The 24,965-nt window shown below is 38.3% G+C and overlaps 1 protein-coding gene across 4 annotated transcripts; it reads left to right on the top strand.

The window, feature by feature from the left end:
- LOC106928742 (ceramide transfer protein-like) lies at positions 1–24,709 on the top strand. Of its 4 annotated transcripts, none has more exons than XM_088010786.1 (18): positions 2–648; positions 4,875–5,009; positions 12,165–12,281; positions 12,414–12,479; positions 15,006–15,113; positions 15,705–15,837; positions 17,288–17,371; positions 19,011–19,168; positions 19,271–19,363; positions 19,447–19,533; positions 19,631–19,723; positions 20,531–20,626; positions 20,744–20,876; positions 21,490–21,560; positions 21,651–21,779; positions 21,865–21,994; positions 23,080–23,216; positions 23,306–24,709. In XM_088010786.1, the coding sequence occupies exons 1-17, from the start codon at positions 538–540 to the stop codon at positions 23,205–23,207; spliced, it is 1,872 nt and encodes a 623-aa protein (XP_087866912.1). In that variant the 5' UTR covers positions 2–537; the 3' UTR covers positions 23,208–23,216; positions 23,306–24,709. The 4 variants fall into 4 exon arrangements, with proteins under 4 accessions (XP_087866913.1, XP_087866912.1, XP_087866911.1 ...); XM_088010785.1 differs by having other exon boundaries at positions 15,702–15,837; XM_088010787.1 differs by lacking the exon at positions 12,414–12,479 and having other exon boundaries at positions 1–648.
- Positions 24,710–24,965: the final 256 nt, after the last annotated feature.

Raw genomic sequence — 24,965 nt, 5'->3', positions numbered from 1 at the left:
ACACAAGTTGGAACACGCGCTCCTTCAAGCCGTCAAGGGGGAAGCTCCGACTGCTTTGGCATAAGGGGAGTAGAGCTGTCAATGGTTTTCGGAGCACAAACAAAACACAGCCAGGGACACTGCGCTCCTCCGAGAGGCCGCGACGTATCGTTCGAGACCAGCGAAGCGTGCCCACAACGTGTTTTAATTTAATTTTATTCATTTCTGCCACTCTTCGCCGAGGAGGAGAGTCTGTTTAGCGGAGTTGACAGCTATCGTTTCTTGGGCTCGGCTAATGTTTTCATTACCTGCGCTGTTTTGACCACTGGCTGGAAACCGCTGAAGCTAGCAGACGCTGTTCGCTGGGAGCTACTCTTCTTTCTATCCCTCGGAGGTTTTTTATTTTATTTTTATTTTATTTTTTGCTTAACTCGCCGAGCCAGCGGAGCTATTAATCAGTCGATAGCAGCCCAGCATGGATTCTTGAACTGTTGCTTCCTCTGAGTTTCATATGCCTCGTTGGTTTTGTTTCTATTTGTAGTCTTGTATTCAGAAATAATGTCAGACAACCAAAGTTGGAACTCCTCCGGCTCGGAGGAGGATATAGAGCCCAGAGAGGACTACGGGCACCCTGTTGGCGTCGTGGAGTTCAGCGGAGTACTCAGTAAGGTAAGTCGCGTTTCCCTACAAACCGCACATTATCCAATTCATTCAGTTTCATTACCAACTGGGAATACTATTACTGCCCAAGTCCAGGAAGCCGCGTGCTCACATCAGTGCGGAAACTAAGTAATCAAGAACAGCGATGACAAATCATAGCCCGTCTGTTTCTGGGCAGGGTTATCTCGGAGTTGCAGCAATAACAGTGGGACTGGTAATCCCCCTCTGATCCCAAAGCAGAGCCCTTACATGAGCTGTCTATGCAATACATAGCTTGCTGCTATGCCTCTTAGCTTCCTAGTGAGTAGGGACGGATTCAGCGCAGATCTCATTTCAGAGTTTTCCGAGATCAAATTTCCCGAGAAAGATCACCATTATTGGAGCGTATTGCATGTGGGACATGCAAGAAAACCACAGAGTAAGATGAGCAGAATGATAATTGCGTCGATGCTGTACGGTGGATGGCTGAATAATGGATTTAAAAAATGAACAGATGAATAAAATGGATAGATGAAGAATGATCAAACTGATTGATAATGCATTGATGGATAATGAGTGGAAGGATGAATGTGTAATAAACTTATGGATGGATGGTGGGATAATAAACTGAGGGAGGAACCAGGATGGGCATTTATTCTGTATTTTGATTTGTAGATGTCTTGATAAATTTCAATCAGTGAGGTTAAATAAAAATATTATTGGAAATGTTATTTTTTTGCTATTTTCTCCACTATTGTCACCAATAAAAATAACAGTAAATAAAAGTTAAACACAGATACTTTGTGCAGGTTAGTGATTTAAATCACACTCCTATAAGCAAAGTGGCGTGCCAAAGAAGCACATTTTAAATATGAACGTTTTATAAGAACAGCATTTCAAACCTAAGACAGAAGTAATAAATAGTCATTTTGATCATAATTTTAGTGTTGCTACAAAATATCACAATACAATTCTAAGTCCATATCACCCACCTCTGGGACTGATAAATATGTAGTGGATGGATGCTGGCTCAGACTTTAGAAAGTACTAGCCCCATTTTATTTTTCTTGCATTGCATTTTATATAAAACTCATTATTTGTATTAATAGTTTGAGATTTTTATGAACATAAGCAATCTGAAAACCATGAATTTATTGTAATTTCTTTGGGAATGACATGGAACTATTGTTCAAGGGAGGTATTAAATCTACCATGCATCAATTCATGTATAGTACTTCCTATTAAGTACACTGCTCAAAAAAATAAAGGGAACACTCAAATAACACATCCTAGATCAGAATGAATGAAATATTCTCATTGAATACTTTGTTCTGTACAAAGTTGAATGTGCTGACAACAAAATCACACAAAAATCATCAATGGAAATCAAATGTATTAACCAATGGAGGCCTGGATTTGGAGCCACACACAAAATTAAAGTGAAATGTTCCCTTTATTTTTTTGAGCAGTATATTTTCCTGTAGTAGATGGGGCACCAAAACTACAGCCCAGGGGCCCATTTCCTTGTAGATTTGGCCCTACGTAATGAAGGATGGATGTATGATGAAGGAGAAGTGGATATGTGGATGGATTTGTAATAGACAAACAATGGATGAATAAAATGTGTAGATATTTGGATAGGGAGTGAAACTTTTCCAGGTTTGTAAAAACTTCCGTACTTTTTCAGATAGTGTGGGAGGCGTGTAGTCTAATATCTGTTCAACATGAAAAAAACAAAACAACACTGGTGTATTCATATTTTCTAGTACGAACAATTGTAGAAGCTAAAGTAGGCATAGAAAAATAAAGGTAAGTCAAAGGTTATGGCTGCTACTCATGAATATTTTAGTAAGCAATTAATTTAACAATTAATTGATTAATCAGATAAAGAAATTGTCATATTCTTCAGATTTTTCATTTAACCCCTTAAGCCTTTTTATACACTGTTAGAAATACATAAAAATATGCAAATAAATCAATTCCTTTTTTTAACATGAAAATGAATATTTCATTGTCTAAAACACAATAACAAAGTGTTGCTTTGAAACAGCTGAAGCTAAAACTATGACACTTGAGAAGTTTTTGGTAAGATGTATTTACAGACAAAGGATGTTTTTTTTTCCAGTGAATTGCGTTTTTTGTTTAGTCTTTCAACAATTGATCGATTAATTAAATAGCTGATGATTATTTCAATAATCGTTTAATCAGATTAATCATTTCAGCCCTATTGTAAATGCAATTTAAAGGGTCTAATTGCATTATTAGGTATTAGATGGCATACTGTAGATACTGGCTTTATAGTTACGTTGGCCTGTCACAATAGAAATTTTCCCGGACGATAAATTGTCCCAGAAGTTATTATGATAAACGATAATGTTGTTTTGAACCCATTTTCCAGTAATTTAATGATAATGGCATAATAATGCAAAATTTCATACTCAAAGATCAACAAATTTTAGATTCTAATGAACCTTTAACTCTGGAACTGGAAGACATTTTAAATATCCAAAATAAACAAAACAGAAACAACAAATCAAGTAAATTTTGAGGCAAAACTGTCCTTCAAAAACAAAGAAAGGCTAGTTGAGCCAAAGGTCCCAGACTGAAGACTTTTGCCAGCTAGTTTTTGAAGAAAAAAAAAAAAAGAGGAAAACGATTCATCATGCAAATAGACATTGAGTTTGTTTTAATTAATCACGCGTTTAATTGATTTACTGCGACAGGTGTATAGCGAGCTACAGTAAGGGATTGGCTGTGTAGGTGACAGTATCACCTTTAAAACACCAACAGGTTGTTTTCCTCTGTTCTTCTTTTTTTCTGTGTCAAACATTTGAAGCTCACTGTTATTTTTTTCCATGTGCCTCTGCTCTGTTGTCTTAAGCTCGGTTTTGCGCAGGCTGACCACAGTTTTGATGCGATAAGCTGCCAGGAAACTGATGCGGTATCAGTCTCGCCATGCGCTGATTATTTCCAAACAGATTGCACGCTGACCTGCTAACCAAGCATATTGTAAGATTAGGCAAAGCCACATGTAGTGGAGCTCACCTGTTTGATCAGTCTGAGCCCCACGCACGTCAGAACTACAGTAAGGATTAATGATTAATCGACGCCACATGGCCCAGAGGTAGAGCAGATGCACCGTATGTTAAAAGCTAAAGCAGTTGTTCCCTGCTTATATTCCCCTTTTTTCTCTGCCCATCATCTAAATTCCACTATAAAGTCTCAAAAATCTCAAAAGTTGTAATGAGAAAAGGTTGAGCCAAATCCAACTTGTTGATAAAGTACATTTGAAAAACGGAAGTTTGACCAAAAACAGGACAAATAATGGAATAAAAGTCGAGGCATAAAACATTAAAAAACGTTCACATTTCAAAACACACACACATCAGATAAAGGCAAAAAGAACTTAGCAACTCAAAATGGAAAAAAAAAAGTTTTTAAAAGAGATTTGAAAACAGGAAGTGAAGATGCCTGTCTTGGACTCAAAGGAAATGAATGACTCTGGGCGCTGCATGAAAACCCAGGTGATTTTCGTGGGAAATGCAATCAACTCATTCACACATACTACACTATCATCAGACTTCTTCACATTCTGCCATGTTAAACCCAAAATCCTCAACCTGCATGTATTTTAGTTACATTTTAGTTTGTACATCAACAAAGTTGGTAAATAAATGTGAAATTTTTGAAAAACCAGTTTGACCCATCTACAGACTGAGACTTTTACCAGTTCTTTCCTGAAAAATATGTAAACCACAATCAAATTAGATGGAAAACGGCTGTGAGAATCAATTTAAGTCTTACTACAGATTCACAGCTTATCTTCCAGTATTACTGTGCTCAGCATAATCTAGCTTCTTGTTTGGTTTTTGCATGTAGTGGTAAAGAAACGTTGAATGTTATTAATCGTTTTAATCCCCCATCAAAGTCATGCGCTACTTGGCGTTTAGCCGTCACAAAATTCAAAGAAAGCACACTGACCTTTGTGGTTGTAATGCAAGAAACAAAAAACACAACGAAAAAAACAGGTGTGACTACCGTTGTAATGTGCTGAAGATAGCATTTTCATGCAAATGTAAATAAAGGTATGAGACATTTTAAAGTGTTTTAAAAATATGCTGTCATTATGTTATTTGAGGCCAGGCTCGGTGAACTAAAGTGTTTCAATTTAATTGTTTGCTCACTTGGTTCTCAATTAAATATAGTCGCTGTTTGTCTATAATTTTGTCTTTTTTTTTTTTTTTCTTTCCTTTCAGTGGACAAACTACATCCACGGCTGGCAGGATCGCTGGGTTGTGCTGAAAAACAACACGCTGAGCTACTACAAGTCCCAGGATGAGACGGAGTACGGCTGCCGGGGTTCCCTCTGCCTGAGCAAAGCTGTGATTACCGTGAGTATCATCCACTGCAGGGATTTTGAAACGTGGAATAAAAAATTGTTGAATCGAAAGTACTGGCAGGCCAAGAAAAAACCAAAATAAAACCCCCCACTAAAATCAAGCAAATGTAGTTCGATTTTTATTATTTTGTTGTAGGAAAGGGATGTTCTTGATTGTAGCTTCAAAATTTAAAAAGGATTTTGAATGTTTGCTGCATTAAAAGAGAGGAATCTAGTTTTCTAATTCTTTTGACCTTGATTTAACAAATTGAGCAGGGTTTGGGTCACTTTTTATTAAAACACCTGCCATTTTTCACCAAGTCATAAAATTACCAGTCATTACATCATGACTTTATTCTACTAAATTACAACTTCATTCTCATCATTTAATTTTTATTTTGTATGGCCCTAATACTCTGTCATGGGCCTTCAGTATTTTTTAAAAAGAAAACAGACTTTTCTTCATGCCGCTCCGTCTCTCTCTCATGCCACCAACTCTTGAATCTCAAACAGGAAGCTTCTCAAACTGCAGGTGGCCTCCGACCGTTTTTAACATCCACTACAAAGTCTCGATTATGTCCTCAGTTCTGCTTGATGACAGCAACACGTCAGGTGGCTTGTTCTGAGCAACAGCGTGGCATGTGGCAACACTTGCTTTGGAAACTGCCAACACATTCGGTGTGCTAATACGGCACAGGATGAAGCTGGGAATGTAGCAGCAGACTGCTAGCATGACGGAGTGATCGAGGTTAAGCCCCACAAGCTTATCCCATTATTCTGTCCTACATTTCCAAGCATCCAAAGATTCACCTAAAACTAGTCGACAGAGTGGTGGGCCTTTCTGTTTGTTTTTTTTCCTGACAAAAACCCAATATGCGTCTGTTTTGTCTCCAAATGGAGACGAAGGGAAGTTAATAAATGACTGTTTCCAGGCACTGAAAAGCAGGCCTGGCTATTGGCTGTATTTGTTCAGCTTTATCTTTTCCCCAGCATGTGTAAATATTAACCCCCATGTGTTGCTCTGTGGTCCTGACCTCTCGCTCCACTTTACACCCGTCGGCAGCAGATGAACCGAAATGTTACGCCTGGTAATGGTAGCTTTTTTGAGCATAATAGTTCTTGCAATACATATTTTATTTAGTTGTAGACTAGAAGGGAAGTATAAACTTAAAAAAAAAAAAATTTTCAGGTCTGAATCTGTTTTGTTTCGAAGAAATTGATTTTTAAATGAGGTTAACAAGTTTCCAAACAAGATAGGGTTCACTTGTGAGTTATGTAGGCTGGAAGTTGGTCAATGGTTTTAAGTTTGAACATTTATTGATTTGTATTACAGTGAACATTAAATATACTGGATTTAGAAAAATGCTAATTTCCATCAGTAGTTCCACAACAAAAAACAATACAAAATACAAACTTTTGTACAATTTCATACATAAAAACTGAAAAATACAGTCAAAACTAATAAAAACTTTATATTGTCAGCAAAACCTGTTTGTATCAAAATACTAATGTTTTTTAAAGGGGCAGAATTAGGGAAAAGTGACTTTTTAAAGTTTTATATTATGTTATAATGTTATTCCCTCTTCAAAAACATACCTGGAGTGTTGCCTTGATTCTTTCATGTGTGTTTTAAAAGTCCTTTAATCTCCCATGACAACCATTCAACTGTGCAAAACGCTTGAGGGAAGTGGGGGGACAAGCTCCACCTTCAAGTCGAAGCTCCTCTCCTACTCGGCTTCTTCAGATTAGCCAGCAGCAATTGGCAAACAGTGCTGGTTAAAATGTTACTAAAGGGTTAATAAAGGAGCCATGTTGTGATGAATTTCTGAAGCCAGCGTTTCAGAAAGAGCAGGAGTTTTTAAAGACCGAGGCCCAATTTCAAGGCACTAAGTTATGCAGTCATATTTGATATATTTATATAGCATTTTTATAACAACTGAGGCTAACATACTTTATTATCCTGTACAATTGCACTATGTGCCTGGAAAATACATAATAATGTCCCTCTGAATGTTTACAAAACTATAGCTGTTATAAAAATCACTCTAAGATTAAAGTTTGAAGAGTTTTTGCAGGCGTTTCAGTTTTTTTTTTATGCGATTGTAAATGTTTCTGTTGCCAAAAAAGAAAAAGTTTGCAACCGCACCTAGAAACCCTGACAACTGCCGCTGCCATTTTTAGCTCCACGGTCAGCTAACGGGAGCACACTGGCCTACTTGTAATTTCTCCCCTCAGTGGAATTGGTGAGTAACCCAGACTGGCTCCATCTGTGGCTGATTCGACCTGGATTGTTTGGATGTTTCTGAAACGGACTCGCAGAATGTGAATAAATCTGCCTTTCACTGCAGACCAGAAAACGAGATGAAATAGAAGTCAGATATACTCGGTGTAAGGCTTTGAGGAAATATGCAATGTGTCTTCTGCCAGGAAATGTGATTGTTCCTCATAGCGCATGACTTCCCCTCACACCGGGGGTTATGAAGAGGGTCAAGATCAACAAACCTCAGTGTGAATGTGTGTGTGGAGATAGCTCTGCTGTGCCTGTTCATCCATCCTGATGTAACCTTCCCTTTGCCCCATCTTTCTCTTTCACCTCTTGGTGACTCGTTGCTCCCTCCTGTAGAGCTGTAATGATCTCATTTTGGTGTTCTGAATTCTGCAAAATGATACTCCTCGTGCTCTGTCATAAGGAGAAGCCTGAATCATTTGGATAGCATGCAAAAGTATTCAGATCACTTTCACTTTTTTATGTTACAACCACAAACTTTGATGCTTCTTATTGGTGGTTTTATGTGATAAACCAACAGAAAGTTGTAAAATTATGAGGGGAAAGAAAAATGATGCATGGTAACTTTTTTAAGTTAAAAAATGAGTTATGGATTAAAGCAGGATTAGGAGATGGCAAACAATACCACACATCACCAGGAACCCACAATCCTCACTGTGACACATGGTGAGGGCAGCGTGTTTGTAGATAAGGGATGTATAGGAGTAAATTTGTGCCAAAAAATATCTTTAAAAAGTTCTGAGTTTGAGAAGTCAAAAATGTTTGAGAAGTCAAAAATGTTTGAATTTTCAAACTCAAAAACTTTCAAGTTTTTTTCTAGAAAATTTCTGAGATTGGTCTCAAACTTTGAGGTTTGGCAGAGATTTACTCCTCTTTTTATTACTATTTTTGTAATCTACAAGGTCCTAAAATTAATTACAACCAGAGCGTTCAGTGAGATGGTTTAGATATGCACATGTGTTTAAAATACCCCAATCAAAGTACAGAAGTAAAATTAATTGAGAATCTGTGGCAAGAATTAAACATTGCTGTTCACAGATGCTCTCAATCTAACATGACTGAGGTGCTGATGGAAACACACCCAGGAGGATTTGTATCTAATTTAAGTGATCCAGAGAGTTTGGATGCAAACTAACAGCACAGTTTTTAGATGTTTCTTAAATTTATTTGTATTGGTCTGTCACATCAAAATCCAATAAAATACACTAAAGTTTGTGGTTTTAATATGAGAAAATGTTTGGGATGTTTGAATAAATGTTAAATTATAAAGTTTAGATCATTTATTTAACTCAAAGTGTGTCTGTGTTCCTTAGCCATTTCAGCCACTTTGGTTTCTGTCATTTGGTTTGTTTGTGACTGCAGACACGTACGCTGCTTTAAGACCGCGTCTTGTCCTCTCCTTTTGATGGGAGAGGACAGGAGGGGATTCTTTTGAAGCCGAGCAGGAAGTTTCTCTGAAGAGAACAGAGACTGGGTCAAGATGTTTTACCTTCATCATTTAATGTTTTTGGATCATGCTACTTCCTGCGCTAAATAAACCGAGCATGACCAAGACTGAAGGTTTCCTTAAAAACCTTCCATCTAATATTCAAACCTGACTTCCTCCTATACAGGTGGAGAAAGTCGGAGCCTAGCATTAAATTATTTTAATACTAATTAGATGTGAGCTAAAGGGGGATGTTTAGTGGGAGGACGAATGAGGTTTCCTTCTCGTTTGATATGTGTCTGCCGGTTAACAAGAGTTTTAAATCTCTTAAACCTTCCCTCATTGTCACAAAGTCCTCTTTCCTCTTTTGGTTTGAGGGCATTGCATAGTGAGTCAGACGGGCATCATAGTGGATCACTTCCTGCTTCGCTTGTGTTCCTCATTTCATTTGTTTCCTTTTTACTCAGGAGCATGTCTCAATTCAGCCACTGATACATATCTGAAATGTGCATTTCTACATTAAACCAAATTAATCAGATTGTTTCCTTGCACCTTAAAGGCCGAGCTTTCTTCTGGGTAACTCATCACACTTTAACCCTTAAACTTGTACAGCAGCTATTACACAGATTAACAAAAGTGTTTTTTGGAACTTCTTGTAACCTTTTATAGTTGATTTTGTTTTTATGTTCCTTTATTTTATTAGTGTTAGATTTTACTTGCTGTGCATTTACAGTACCTTGCAAAAGTATGCATACCCCTTTCAATTTTTTCACTTTTGATAGGGATCTTATGTAAAAGGTACCTTAGAAATACCAGGCGAAAAAAAAATAAAATAAACATTGGTCTCGCTGGAGTTGGCGTTGGAGGTGTCTGTGCTGCTGCTACATGATTAGCATTGAGATGCAAATTTAGGCTTGAATAGCTTCGCTAACAGGCTAACATATTTTAGCACACAATAATGGTCTTTTTCAGCGTCCAATCAGATTGTTTTCTGAAGCAAAATTGAACCCCAGTGGACCAAGAGAAGCAATCAATCAATCACGTGATAAATTAAAACAAACTCAATAATTTCAATTTGCATGATTTATCGTTTTTCTCTTTTCTTTCTTTCTACCAAAAACTGGATGACAAAAGTCTTCAGTCTGAAGCTTTGATCTCAACTAGATCTTTTTTTGAAGGGCAAGTTTGTTTAGAGACTTTATAATTCATTTTATTTATTGTTTCTGTTATTGAATATTTAAAAGGTCTTCCAGTTCATGTTAAATGTTCACTAGAAGTTAAAGTTTATTAGTCTTTGAGAGGTTCCCTTCCATTACTAAGCTATTATCACCACATTACTTGAAACGATAGGAAAACAATTGTATCGTTTATCGCAATAACTTCTGGAACAGTTTATCATCCAACAAAAGTTATCTTGACAGGCAGAGATGTACGCCACACTTTTCAGCTATTGTCTTTAAAAAATACACGCGCACACAAAATACCTTTTGCATCAGAGTTCATAAATATCAATAAAATCCATGACAGTGTGTTGTTGCAATGTGACTGTATGTGCAAAAGGCTCTTTTTGTCCACCAGCTATGCTTTACAGTCCATGATGTTATCACCGTGCCATCCACAGATGATCAATCAGCACAAATGTTGTCAACGTTGCCTAGCGACCAAATGTGCCACCACAGTGCACAGCCAACGTCTTCTCTGTCTGCAAGCGGCTAGTACTATCATTTTAACATGTCAGCACAAAAGGAGATTTGTGCTGTGATTGTGGATCTGTCAGCTCTGCTTCCTTCGTTTGTTCTTCCTCTTCCTGTATCTCGGCAAGGATGCTAGCTAAACCACAACCACCCAGCCCTTGGTAAAGATTAAATGGACTTTCTTGTCTCACGCAGCATATCTGAAATGGCATCTAGGGTCATTTTAATGTTTTTAATATTCTATTGATTTGCTAAGATGTAAAGCTGATGATCACAATGATTACTTGCTGATGTTTGTCAGAGTGACTTTCTCAGTAAAATGAATCCAAAACGATTCAAAAATACTTTTCTGATCCCAAAGGGACATTAATTAAATTAAATAGCAGTATTTTAGTCTCTGTCCCTCTTTTTTGTTTACATTTACAATAGTTTTGCTTTTTTTTCCCCCTCTTTGCCAACAGTTGCTAATAAAGTGTGTGTATGTGTGTGTGTTCAGTTTTCATTTCCTCTCTCTGTGTCCATGACTGTGCTTAAACACGCCAGGGTCTCGACCATAAATCATTCTGCTCTGTTGCTGCAGTTTAACCTTGGTGCTAATGGTAGAGCTGTCCTTTCAAACATCCCAGTTTATTTCCTGAATGCTAAATGGATAGCTGCTCTCCCTCCCTCTCCTCTATCTCTGAGCACGCACACACACAACACAGATTTACAGTGGTGCTCAGAAACGCGCTCTGTACGGCAAAATAGCTGCTTCTTTCAGTGGAATGCTGTAAGGATCAAAGATAAGCTTTACAAGATACATTTCAAGTTCCAGTAATGAAGTGTTGTTTTTTCGTGCTTCCAGCTAAAGTCAGATTAAGAAACAGATTCTTCACTGATGCATTACATATACGTCACAATTAACAAAAAGTCATTGTTTGGCAGAAGAGATGTAAAGAAGCAGCAAAATGTACGTATGAAGTACATTTATTACTGTAAAAAATACAAATAAATGAAGAAAATAAAAAAAATATTTGGGTATGAATACTTAAACACTGTGTATCTGAATGTTTATGTAACCTTTCAAATAAATTAACCGTGTTAATACAAAATCAACAATAGTTATATATATAGTGACTTGTAGAAAATGCTGAGTAGTTGAGTTCAGATTAGCATAAACATTGCAGAAATCTAAGAATTTAATGTTTCCAATACATCTCTTTAAATTCAAAATCAACCAGAGATAACAACATAACATTAGTAGCCTGTTCTTGCTAACAAGCTTAACATGATATATTAGCATGGATGTAATTATTTCGCTAACACTGTGCATCAACTGTACAACAGCAGCAGGTCTCCGTCGCTGCTTCATAGCACAGGTGTAAAACCAGCGGCAGCATCTTAACGCTCATGTTGCGTTTAAAGGCGGCTCGGGAAAAACCTCCTACGACCCGCTAACAATGGATTAAATGGTTGTAACGGCTAAAAAAAGTGCTGTACCTGTGCCCTCTGGGGTCAGAGGGCACAGGTACAGAAAGTGTAGGAGTTCTTAACGTTTGAAATCAAAATAGGAATAATAAAACGTTGGCCATTCTGAAGTTAAAAAAATAAAATAAAATTGCTTCCAGTCCAGGGCAACGCCCCCCAAACTCCACCCACTCCACCGGGTCTGGTTCTGGATTACAGTCGTGTAAATCGATCAGTCATCCATGTAATTAACAAAACGAGACTCGGTAACTAACCTGTTTTTTGTTTTGTGTGTGTGTGTTTTTCTGTGTTTAGCCACACGAGTTTGACGAGTGCCGGCTGGACATCAGCGTGAACGACAGCGTGTGGTACCTGCGAGCGCAAGACCCCGAGCGCCGAAACAAGTGGATCGAGTTCATCGAGCTACACAGGGTAAGCTCCTTCACACTCACAGCCGACCTCAACAAAAAACCAGAGCCAAGTCAGTACCACATCATACATTGGTTGGATTTGTGAACGTGTGTGTTCATTGTGTGTGTGTGTGTGTGTGTGTGTTTCTGTTAGAGTATCAGAGAAGGGAGGAGGCAGAAGGGAGGAATCCAGGGAACAATAATCATCCCTTCACCACTGGTGCGTTTGAGGAGTTCTGTCACTATGTGTCTTTAGCTCTGCTCACTGTTGATGGCAAGAATGTGTGATCGATCAAATATTAATAACAAATCAACTGCGTAAGCATGTATTAATAATCGAGCAGTTTAATCCCAGTTTTTTGAGGTGGCAAAGACTGGAAAACGACCAGCTGAGCAGCATGCGTTTTGATTATTTCGTTATTGTTCTGCAGATTCATCGTTAATGTAAAGGGTGAACAGCCTGGTGAGGAAGGGCACGTGAAATGAGCCTTCTTCATTTTTATTTAGGGTAGCTGACAAAAGGAGCAGCTTCTAGTTCCTATTGTTGACGAGCAACAAGAGAAACCCAATGACCCAACCCTTTCAGAAACACGGAAATATCACTTATCCAGTTTTGGTCTGACACTTGGACACTTAGCGACAGCGCCCTTTTCAGATTTTTCTTTCCGAAGAAGTTGTTTGTTTGTTCCAAAGAGTATGTGCACATTTAAACATATTCCAGTGTTGGCATACAGGCTAGTTTTCTTCTGTAGTCCTTCAGGGTACAATCAATATAAATACAAAATATTACTGTGCAACACAGACAAGTTAACAAGTTTCTTCCACCAAAAACAGAATAATAAACAAGTATGTTTTTTTATCAATAAAAATATACCAGGTTACAAAAATAAAGAAGGAATACAAACAAATATAGCACAAATGTTCCCCACAATGCGAACAGTACATTATAAGAGTCGCATAAAAAAATTCTTAAAGGGGCAGTATGACTTTTTTGAGCTTTCCGTTATTTTATAATGTTATTCCCTCATTACAAACAACCTGCCTTACATTTTTGATGTATTTCTGAGAAATCCTGTGGCAACCATTCATCTGTGAAAAACACCTGGGTGGGCCTTTGACAATGAAGCTGCTCCTCAGCACTGCATTTTCCAATCTTCTGAGCTTCCGACTCTCAGAGCATCTCTCTCTCTGTTCCTTCAGACTAGCCAGCAGCAATTAGCAAACACCTGGTAGAATTGCGCATCTGTTGAGCTTATCATATAGGAGCTACTTCTCAGTGCAATGCTGATAAAAATGTTGTTAAAGAGTTTAATAGTGGAGCCATGTTGTGATCACTTCCTGAAGGCAGAGTTTCAGAAAGAGCAGGAGTTTCTTAGAGACGGAGGCCCAATTTCAAGGCATCAGATTACAAAATAAACTTTTTATGAACTGAAAACAACATAGCTATGCTATAAAATGGCAGTATGTGCCTAGAAAATACATAATACTGCCCTTTAAAAAAATCCCCAATAAAATACATTGTAATTTGTAGCTTTGCTGTGACAAAATATGAAAAAATGTCAGGGGTGCGAATACTTTTAATAAAACCTTTACAGAAGACCATCATAAGTCAAACTAAAATTCCTACTACAGACCTGGTCTGTCTGACAGACAGTGAAGGTCCACATCACGGCCACATGCTGCCCACACACAGCGCCTGGTTTGGGGAAACCCCTTTCTGCACCCTCGCCCCCACTTATCCAAGCAACATTGCTCTGCACAGTCATTCCTCCCATCATGACTCACCGCTCAAAACCTTCGAGAGGCCCTGCACTTTCCTTCCTACCCACGGTTACTCAGACCAGCCAGGGTCGCCTGGGAGACCCAAAACAGTAACGCGAACACAACAAACACCAGAATGACCTGCGACGTTTAAACAGGAAACAGCACTCGCTTCCCAGAGACTGAAAAATAATAATAATGCAAAAACTTAAATCTCTCTGTATTTCCTGGTTTGTGAGAAACATGTTTGTTACAGTGCTTTCTTATGCCTCAAACAGGAACATTTATCATTGTTTAAAGTGGGGTCATTATCATTGCTCATAATTTGCTGTGGTGCATCTTAGCATGTTATTACAGAGTTGGAGCTCTTCTACAGCTGACCCAGCATGTGATAAATGCTCCTTTTAATCATGCATCATTATTTGCTTTCTATTTTTTCCTGTTTTAATAGATCAGGGGTTCTTTATGCAAACATTAAATCAGCCTCTAGGGAAACAGTATGCTGGATAAAGGACAAGCACCACTCTCTGACATCCATGTGAACACGGGCAGAGCTACTTTTGGTCATTGACCGATAGTTACCTCTGTCTCCTCTAAATCCCCAGTCATGTGCGTTTGCATGCCCTGCCCCCTAGTGGCAGAAACCGTGTCTTGTAAAGAGACTCATCTGTGTTTCTGAGTGTAGCTTTCTACTTGTTCTGTCAGGGGGCCGTTGATGTTAAAGCCAGGCTGTTGTATAACAGGAAAGGTGTTTCTGCTGTGATCACTGTTTCTGCTCATATCGCCTCATACTGTCAGATCCTCATGTAAAAAAACATTGAAATGTAGTCAGATGACTAGTATTTAATACTGGAACTGTAAATTATGCTAGAAAGCTAGCAGAAATAATAAAATATTTTAAGCAAAAGAAAGTTGGCAATGCAATAACACAACTTAAATTTGATACCTGAATAATATATATTTTTTTATTTCATATGTTTCTCAGGCAGATTCTGGGTATGGCTCAGAGTCCAGTTTGCGAAGACACGGCTCCATGCTTTCGCTCACGTCAGCCACTAGTGGCTATTCTGCCACCTCCACATCCTCCTTCAAGGTGACAGGTTTTAAATTGGTATTTACGCTTCTGAAGTGAAAAATCAGATGTTTTTTCCCAGTAGGTGCGCTCTTCAGTGCACCTACTCAAAGTTGGCTATTTCTAGTATTTTCAAAAAAGGAGAAAAAAAGAAAAGTCGGAGAGCAAAGATGTAAGAAGCTGTTTATTGGTAAGCTGTATTTTCTAAGACATATTTGCTGTTTGTTCAGGTGACAAAAGAGCAGGAGGCAGATTTTTAGCTAAGAACAAGAACAAAATACAAAGTTGATCATCCCAGAGTAAAGCATCTAAATTCACTAAAATATACAAACTGTTTTTGCATTGTAACACAGCATGCTAAAACAGGTTTAATATGTCAAGTCTGTAATTATTTTAAATGGTAAACCCTATTTTTACAATGATATTTAATCGCCTCTACACTAATTTAGAAAACAAGTGCTATCATATTTCTTCAGAATTTGGAATTGGTGCAAAAGAAAAAAAAAAATCATGATTGTTGCATTCCCTGAATTTCACCAAAAAAAGTTAGTCATCCAGACTGAAAAGGCTCTATATGGGTCATAATGTTGATTTAATATTTTTCCCCAGAAGGGTCACAGTCTACAAGAGAAGCTGGCCGAGATGGAGACGTTCAGAGACATCTTGTGCAGGCAGGTGGACACGCTGCAGAAGTACTTTGATAGCTGTGCCGATGTGTCCAAGGACGAGCTGCAGAGAGACAAAAGTAAGAACCACTAAGAAACAAAAATGATGTGACGGGAACATGGACTTTATATGGTCAGAGTTCCTTGTAGAGCTCTAAAAACGGTCAGGAAGGTGGACTATGAAATTAATTCATCCAATAAACATGAATCCAAAGCATATTCATTTCTCTTTTGAAATATGAAGTCAGGAAATTATGCTGTACAAGTCATTTTTTTATTTGCTCCTAGTAAATTACTACTTTGTTTTTATGCTTTTTTTTTCTTTCAGAAAAATTAACGAGTTTTACTTTTGGCCTCAAAGAATCAACAAATTAGAGCTTTTGAACTTTAGATACGACAATAAAAAAGCAATAATAAACAGTTTACACAGCAATCTATGTATGTGTTAGCTAGTCTGTAATTAGCCATCTACTGTTTGTGTTTCAATGTGTGTGGAAAGCACAGACTGGTACAAGTTGCTTCAAACTAACTTAAGGTTAAGAGTTCTTGACACTTAACAGTGAGATGTTGTAAAATCAGCTCCTCCAGGAAGATTTGATGTCATGATTGCAACTATTAATTCAAATTCACTCATCATTTGTAAATTCTGTGCAGACATGCAATTTTCACCAATCAGTGCAGCTTTTCCACAAATCTGACCAATCATGCCTATATTTGCATATATTAATGTTGTTACCTATTTTACATCCCTTGCTTGTCAGTTAATGCCAGGAATAAACACAATCCTGTTAAATTTCTCTACAGAAGTTGTTCTCGTTGTTGCTTTTGACATATTTAGGCAAAATCTCTGTCACAATATAAAGAGCAAAGAGTCAGGGAGGAGACGTTGGACGATGATTCAGTCTTGTCCGTTTTATTCTAAGGGATAAAAACTTGATGGAAAAAAGAAGATAATGAAAGGGAAGGTTATGCGCAGCAGTTTCAACTTTTTTGTAACATTTGCAACTTTTTGACAAAGATGCCTTAAAATCAATAATTTAGGCCACAACAATCACAAAGAGAATCATCGCAACATTTTGGAGGGACTGAAATATTGTGGAGGAAGAAATATGCAATAAATCTTGGAAGGAATGTGTTTTGTGACTCAGACAGCAGTGATTCGATCAGCCCCCTCACTGCTTCTCCGTCTTGGCCGGCTTAGCATTCGTTGATGGCAGTCTTCACTTGGACGACCACAATGAATGAAACCCGGCTTTTGTTCTCCTGACCTCTCTCCCTGTCTTCCTCTCCGGCTCTCCCTCCATTCTGAGGATGAAACCAGACCATTGTCATGTTGTCCAGAGCAGCAGAGGGCCGTCGGCCCCGTTGGTCTGCTGTGCTGTGCAGTCGGTTATGATTCAGACCACTAGGCGTGACCCTGTCCAGAAACCCTGACCTTAACGGACACTCTGACAAGAAAAGACTTTTGTGTAGCAAATCACCTGTTTGTGGTTTGTGCCGTCCAGTCTGAATCCTTCTGTGTTGTTTCAGTTGTGGAGGACGATGAAGACGACTTCCCAAACACCCGCACCGACGGAGAGTTTCTGCACAACAACAACGGTAGCAAAGAAAAATGTGAGTAATTCACAGTTCTTTTTTAAAAAAGTCCTTCAGTGACTATTTTATCAATTTGTTTTGAACACAGTATTAAAAAAATTACAGCAAAAGGCTATAAAATTATTGTAATTTTAATACGGCTGCAACTAACAATTAGCTTAGTTATCAATTAATCGATTATTTTGACGATTATTCAGAAAAAAACTGGCACATTCTGCACATTTTTCACTTGAGCCATTTTTATACAATTTTAGAAATGCATTAAAGTATGCAAATAAATAATTCAATTCCTTTTTTACATAAGAAAATAAATATTGTATTGCCTAAAGTATAACAACACAGCATTTCTTTAGTGAACACGCAATCATTTGTAGCAAAGGATTCATAAACAAAATACTTATAACATCAACATATGAAAAGCACAGACCTTTCTGCTTAACATCAATAGTGTTTGGCTGATCTATTGATTATTTGTTGGATAAATTAATTAATAATTGGACAGCAAAAGGTACTTAACAGATTTTCTTTTACAATATTTGAACTGGGTGAAGCTAAAATTAGTTCCCTCGAATTTTGGATAGAGCAGACAGGTTTTTTTTTTTATCTTAAATTTTTTATATATATGTGTGTGTGTGTGTGTGTTTTGTACAGTTTTGACTTAATAGCTGCTCCGAATATATTATTCTCTCAACAAATGCTGTTTTTTTAGACTATACTCCAGTTAGCGATTACTCGACGACTGAAGTAGTTGCCGAATAATTTCAATAATCGATTTATGACGATTAATCTGATTAATTGTTTCAGCTTTAATTTTTACTGTGTAAAGGGATAGTTCAACTTAATGAAATGGGTCTGGGTGGAGCTGCCTGTGGCTAACCTGTTGTAGTCTGTGGTCAGATTGACCTCAGTTTGGAGAATCAAAGGAGTCGAGCTGAGCCACTCAGAACATATGCAAAATTCTCACCAAGTAAATCTACTCAAGCCTCACATTCAAACAAAATACATGTAAATATTTTCAACCTTTTACTTTGTGCTTTGAACAGCTGTTTACTATATGTCACTACTGATACTATACATCATTTTAAGCTAACCAAAATGTCTAAGTGAATTCTTTGAGAATTTATTGGGCGGCCTCTGTGTCGTCGTCTCAAACACATTAGATTTGCTTTAGCTGAAAAATTAGTAAGCAACTCTGATGGTGGTGGAAATTTTTGAAGCTTTAAAACAATTAGTTCTGAGTACCTGTTAGCATTGTGTCTCCTTTAGACGACCTCATTATTTTTCAAATTAAATAGATGAGTGTGGATCTTCTAAAAAGTTAACTTCTCACCTGTAGTTCTTGAAATCTTCATCTAGTATAAATCCAGATAATTTGGTGGTTTAGCCAGAAGCTAACAGCTAATCCAAAAGAAGGCATTGCCAAAGTGAACTTCTACTATCTTCCAAAAAGAAAAAAAAATCTTATTTTGCAGACTTTTAACCTTTTGCATTTGCCAGTAATGTATGTTGGAGGCGGTGCGCCACCAATAATCTTCCTGTCTGAAATGCATACTAGGAATGAAACACCGCAAGCAACAGAAAACTTTACACGTTGATCCTATAAACTAAGTCATTGTCATTCATAGCATTTGCTTTTGTTTCTCTGCTCTTTGCTCAGTGTTTCAGTCCTTGAATCCAAAGGGAATCAATGGAATAGACTTTAAGGGCGAGGCCATCACGTTCAAGGCCACCACGGCTGGAATCTTAGCCACTCTGTCCCACTGTATCGACCTGATGGTAAAGAGAGAGGACAGCTGGCAGAAGAGACTGGACAAGGTCTGTAACATTTGGACTACTGTGAAGTCTAAAAGGTCACGTTTGATTTGTTTGCTTTCCAATCTTTTTACCGTGACTGTAATGTAACGTCTGTTTTTGTAGGAAATGGAAAAGAGAAGAAGAATAGAGGAAAGCTATAAATCAGCCCTTAATGAACTGAAGAAGAAGTCTCACTTTGGAGGTCCAGATTATGAGGTAAAATAATTGTAACATTTCTCCATTATGCAATAGAAATAACTGTCTATGTATGAGTTCATACTTAGTTGTCTCCTTTATAGGAAGGACCAAACAGTTTAATTAATGAGGATGAATTTTTCGATGCGGTGGAAGCTGCTCTCGACAGGCAGGACAAAATTGAAGAACAGGTAAAACAAAACCATCAGAAAAAAAACAATTTGTCACTTTTTTCATGTTTTTATCATGATTACAACTAAACAACTTCCAATGTTTGTTTGGGTGTAGTCTCAGGCAGAGAAGACAAGGATAGAGCGATCCAGCCCACCTCCCCCTGAAGACATCTACTCCACCTCCGGCTCGCACCGGTTCTCCAATAAGGTTGGAGTACTGTTCTCCTCACAAGATACTTTAATCATTTTCCACACCTCCCCTCCATTTCTCCTCCTCTAATCCCGTTTCACACAATTTGTCCAGCATCACCAGCTTTCCATTACAAATGTGCACAAAACTTTATCAATGATGCGCCAACATCGAAAAAACACAATATTGCGATGTGAATACGTCTGTTTACACGATACATTGTTAAAAAATATGCCGCGCCATCATCCTCCTGCCACTTCCTGTCTTCTTCTTTGACTTTTTTTATCCGGTTGTTGATCACATGGCTCATGATGAGGAAAAAAATGTTTCCATTGAAATTTGCAAAATTTTGATATGGCTGAAAAGCCATCACATCCGAGCACAAAAACTTTTTCATCAAAAAATGTGAGGTTTTTTGAAATGATCTTGTTTCCATTAAGCAGATTCTGAACTCCAATTTGTGCAGTTAAATGGTCAATAGAGTCATAGTGGAACCACTGAGCAAGTCTTTCAGCCATTTTCCTGTTTCCCCTGTCTAAACTGGACATCATGTTTTCATGAGGCAAGGTCTTTAAATAGTCCGCTTTTGTCTGATACTCCTCAATAAAGGCAAGTCAAGACAACTGAGAACCTGCAGTGAGACTTAGATATTGCTTTCCTCAGATGCTCTCCATCCAAGAAGGTGGTGGTTTTAATGTTTCAATGAGTATCAGTTGTTGTTTCTATTGTTTACCACTTGGTGACGCCATCCCTTAGAATCTCCCTGCTCTCTGATTGCATCTAAATTATTCATTCCCTCTTCCTGTCGCTTGCCTTGTGTTGTAGGTGGAAGAGATGGTGCAGAATCACATGACCTACTCGCTGCAGGATGTCGGTGGAGACGCCAACTGGCAACTGGTCGTAGAAGAGGGAGAGATGAAGGTGAGGCCATATTCACAGGAACTGTGACGGTATTCCAAAAAGCACAAATAAATGGGAGGTTCATTTTAAGTTTGGTATAAGGAATAAAGAAGGTTTCCCGACATGTTTGCAACGCAGGTTTACAGGAGAGAAGTGGAGGAAAACGGGATTGTGTTGGACCCTTTGAAGGCCACCCACTCTGTGAAGGGAGTCACAGGTCATGAAGTCTGCCACTACTTTTGGGACACCATGTACCGCAACGACTGGGAAAGTAAGTCTTTGAGGTGTGGAAGTCCAGTAGACTGCAGCATGTTACAGGGTTTGGTGTCAAACAAACCAAGCCCTTTGAAAAACCTGTTTATCCTCCTCGCCTGTGGTGGCGCTGCTCCACGAACAACTAAAGGAAACGCCATAAAATCCTCTGAAGAAGACACTGGAAGCAAATTCCTTTTTCACAAAAAACAAACAAAAATGGAGGAGCTAATAGTAGTGGTTGTATGATTACTCCGTCATCTTTAGGAAAAGACAGTGAGCCATTTCTCCTGCTAGACTTTTGCGTTTGTTTTGGTTGTTTTTTACCCAGAATGCCCTGCCCATTCTGAGTAAGGCTGACTGCAGCTTTTGAAGCCGTCTCTGGTCAGTTTTGCATTCACATACGCATTTGAATTAGATGAGAGTTCACATCAACCGAGCTGAGACCCAGGTTTTTGGGCGGAGCAGAGTTTTCTTTTTTGCTCTGTATCAGAGTTTGAGTCACGACTCACCGGACTATCTGGTGTGAAAACACCCTAAATGAACCCTGTGTTCAGACAACCAGCTCAGGAGCTGTTTTTCATTTCATTTCAGGAAATGAAATGAAAAACATTACGTTCTTCTTTCTGCAGCTACTATTGAAAACTTCAATGTGGTGGAGAGACTTTCAGACAACGCAGCAATAATCTACCAAACACACAAGGTAAGAGCCAGAGGCTGGAATGCTTTAGGTCCCAAACTAAACATCCTGGTGTTGTAGATCTGCAGCCTGATGAGCCAACCTGTGTTGCAGCGGGTGTGGCCTGCATCCCAGAGGGACGTGCTGTACCTTTCTGCTATGAGGAAGATTTTGGCCAACAATGAGAATGACCCCGACACCTGGCTGGTGTGCAACTTCTCTGTGGATCACGACGAGGCTCAGGTCAGAACCCAGATCCGCTCCAAGTCCCACAGACCATAACAACCGAGTTCTTCCTGTAACCTTCTGGTTTTCTTCCCTGGTTCAGTCGAGCAGCAGATGTGTGCGTGCCAAAATCAACATCGCTATGATCTGTCAGACCCTGGTCAGTCCACCAGAGGGAGACAAAGAGATCAGCAGGGACAACATCCTGTGTAAAATCACCTATGTTGCCAATGGTAATTCTACTGCATTTTCATTTATATGGAAGACAATCGGTGCCACAATCCAGTGAATAAAAATAATCATAAAAAATCAGTAACCGGTTACGCTAATGTGCCAACTAAAATTTAATGTGAGAACATGATATGTTACATAACCTACATGAAAAAAAACTGTCATAGATGCAGAATATATTCAGTCAACTCAACTAACGTTGCTCAGATATAGATCATTGGTTTTATTGGGTAACCAATCAGCTGCTACCCTGTTAGTGATGCACAGTAAGAGCTTAAATAGTTTCACAGCAGATGACAAATAAATAAATATGTACTAAAAAAATTCTGTGGTGATACAGTTTATTCAATTTTTTTTGTTTCCAAATTTAGCATTTAGATTTTAGTTTGTTGGGTCCAATTCTGATGCCTTTATTTATTTAATGCAATTATTTCCAATATTTACATTTTCAACTTTAATTTAGAACACTGTATTAGTTGGCCATGACTGTTCATACCTTATTCTATATCTTTTCCAACTATAATATTTTTGTGTGTACTAGTTGTAAACATAAATTTCTAGTCTGCTAATTTTATTTCAAAAAATCAAAGCTTATATTTTGAAAAATAAAAGGTAAATTTTTTAAATCTAATCACCCGATTATAGACTTTCCAGAAATAGTTTTTTTTTGTCGACTGTTTTTCATTCTCACTGTTGTTCTGACTCCATCCAGTTGCATCAGTGACACCAACCAAATACGTTTGACGCCCTGCTGGTTACCTGGGCAGCCAGGACAGGAAACCAAAATAAAATGCCACAAGCTAAATGAAAACTAATTGCTTCCAGACAAATCTTGGAGAAATTAGTCCAACTATGCAATCTAATATAAATAGTAATAATAAACGCAAACTGTCCATTAAACAAAAGTGTTAATTGGAGAAAAATCAGTGAATGCAGCAACTTTAAGCACAACCTCTTGATGGGAACCATTTTCCTCCCCTTTTAAAATCTTTGACATCATTTTGACTTGTTGTCAAAATGATGGGAGTAATTGGATATTATTCTATAAATAATTAAAATGTTTCCGTGTATGTTTGTGTGTGTGCAGTGAATCCGGGGGGCTGGGCTCCAGCCTCCGTACTCAGGGCCGTAGCTAAGAGGGAGTACCCCAAGTTCCTCAAGCGCTTCACTTCCTATGTGCAAGAAAAAACCAGCGGCAAGCCCATCTTATTCTGAGACATGCAGGTAAAATGAGTTTTCTGCTGAGACGGGGTTATTTTACATTTAAAATAATATTGCAGAATGATGCCATCACCGTTCTCTATCTTTTTTAGGATCAAAAAATGAGGTCAGATCTACGCCAGAAGGACTGGAGGGACTCTATTTCCAAACAGCATCCCTCCAAGAAAAGACGTTTTTTCTTTTTTTTTTTTTGTCCTGGTTTGTAGCTAAAACGTAGGGCGGGTGCATGATAGACAGTTAGATCATAAGGCTCAAGAGAAGAGCACCACTAGTCTGGAAAAAAAAAAGAATGTTTATAAATTGACTGGACATGATTACCATTTTTTAATAATGACACTGAGGAGACTCTCCACCCATCAGAGTGAAGGGGAAACACTCTGCAGCTGCTTCCCCTGATGTACCTAAATGTTTGGAAACTGGAAAGAAGTTTATAAAACAAACAAAACAAAGAAAATCTTAGTTTTTAGATGGAAATAAGTAACTATTTTTGTGTGGATAAGGTCATGTTTTGAGTTATTATTATTTTCCCCACATCTCGGCTGTGTAATCTCCAGAGGGCTTCCTGTTAGCGTGCGAGCCCGATGATAGAAGCTGTACGTTTCTCTAATGAAACCACCCGACATGCCGGTGTTTGAAGGAGGAACCAGAGATTATCACGACGCCTGCACATTTACCAAGTGTGAATAACACCGTTCCAGTTGCGCTTTCTTCGCGACCACGCTTCGCTACAAATGTAAATAGTTGTCATGGCTTCTGCCGACGGTTTGCAAAGCTTTGACTCGAGCCCAGATGCCTTAGTGTCGCAGGAAGACGTAGAAGGTTGCTGATAGAGGAAGTGCCTCTCGGGTGCGTTCGTTTTATTCGACTCAAATCTGGTCTTGCCGTGTTTTTGACTGAACAAATGAACCTGGTGAGGAGTTACTCGTGTTGTCCACAGAAGGAGCCATATTCCAAGCTCTAGAATAAAAGTGTCGCAATCGGTGTCAGTATTTCTGGGATTTGTTACATGAAGGACTCCACTGGCACAATTTGAACAGGTCATTTAAAAAAAATTATTTGTACTGCAGCTTTTTCTTCTTGATCATGTGGAAGAATGTTACGCTCTGTAACGTCAAGGCAAATTAACAGATTTCAATTTTACTTATTTTTAATACTTTCTATTCTTTCTCTGTACTGCATTACCTTGTCTGTTCTACTTTTTCCTACGTTTTCTTTCCCGGTTATTCCTAAGCTTGTGAATTCAGACATTCTGTCTGAAAAACGCGATGGAGGAGTTCGCTCGGCCCCGCTGCTCGTTAGAAAAATGCCAGGGTTAGGCCGTTTTAATCTGAAAGCAAACATTTTCCTGTAAGTTGAGTTTTCTGTGTTTTGGTCAAACTGAATGTACTTTGAGTAAAGTTGTTCATACTAACGCTTTGGGATCGGCCTGTAAATGTACTGTAATGTGGCATCTCTTCTGCCCTGTTTTGAAAGTGAAATAAATCCGTTTATCCTCAGTTTTTTTTTTTTTTTTTTTCCCCCTCAAACTCTCATCCTCTGTACAATTTAAGCACAATCTTTTTTTGTAGAAATTCTGTTTCTACATTGTAAATTTTATAGATGAAGTGATGGGTTTTGCCTAAAACACAGATTCTTATAATGAAATCAAATAGTTTATGGAGTGGACTGATTAAAACCAGATTATTCTTCATATACCACTAAATAGTTTTCTTAAAACCTCCTGCCAAATACTGAATACAAACATGTTTGTGA

Source organism: Poecilia mexicana, unplaced genomic scaffold, assembly GCF_051168715.1.
Source record: "Poecilia mexicana isolate PSO_F unplaced genomic scaffold, ASM5116871v1 scaffold_12, whole genome shotgun sequence".
NCBI lineage: Eukaryota > Metazoa > Chordata > Actinopteri > Cyprinodontiformes > Poeciliidae > Poecilia > Poecilia mexicana.
The sequence above is the reverse complement of the archived record's forward strand: the minus strand, read 5'-3'. Positions and strand labels throughout refer to the sequence as shown.

Coding starts and splice junctions, on each gene's coding strand:
- LOC106928742 (XM_088010785.1), top strand. CDS start 538: ATGTCAGACAACCAAAGTTGGAACTCCTCCGGCTCGGAGGAGGATATA. Junction 5,010..12,164: donor TGAGCAAAGCTGTGATTACC/GTGAGTATCATC, acceptor TTCTGTGTTTAG/CCACACGAGTTTGACGAGTG. Junction 20,627..20,743: donor TAGAAGAGGGAGAGATGAAG/GTGAGGCCATAT, acceptor TTTGCAACGCAG/GTTTACAGGAGAGAAGTGGA.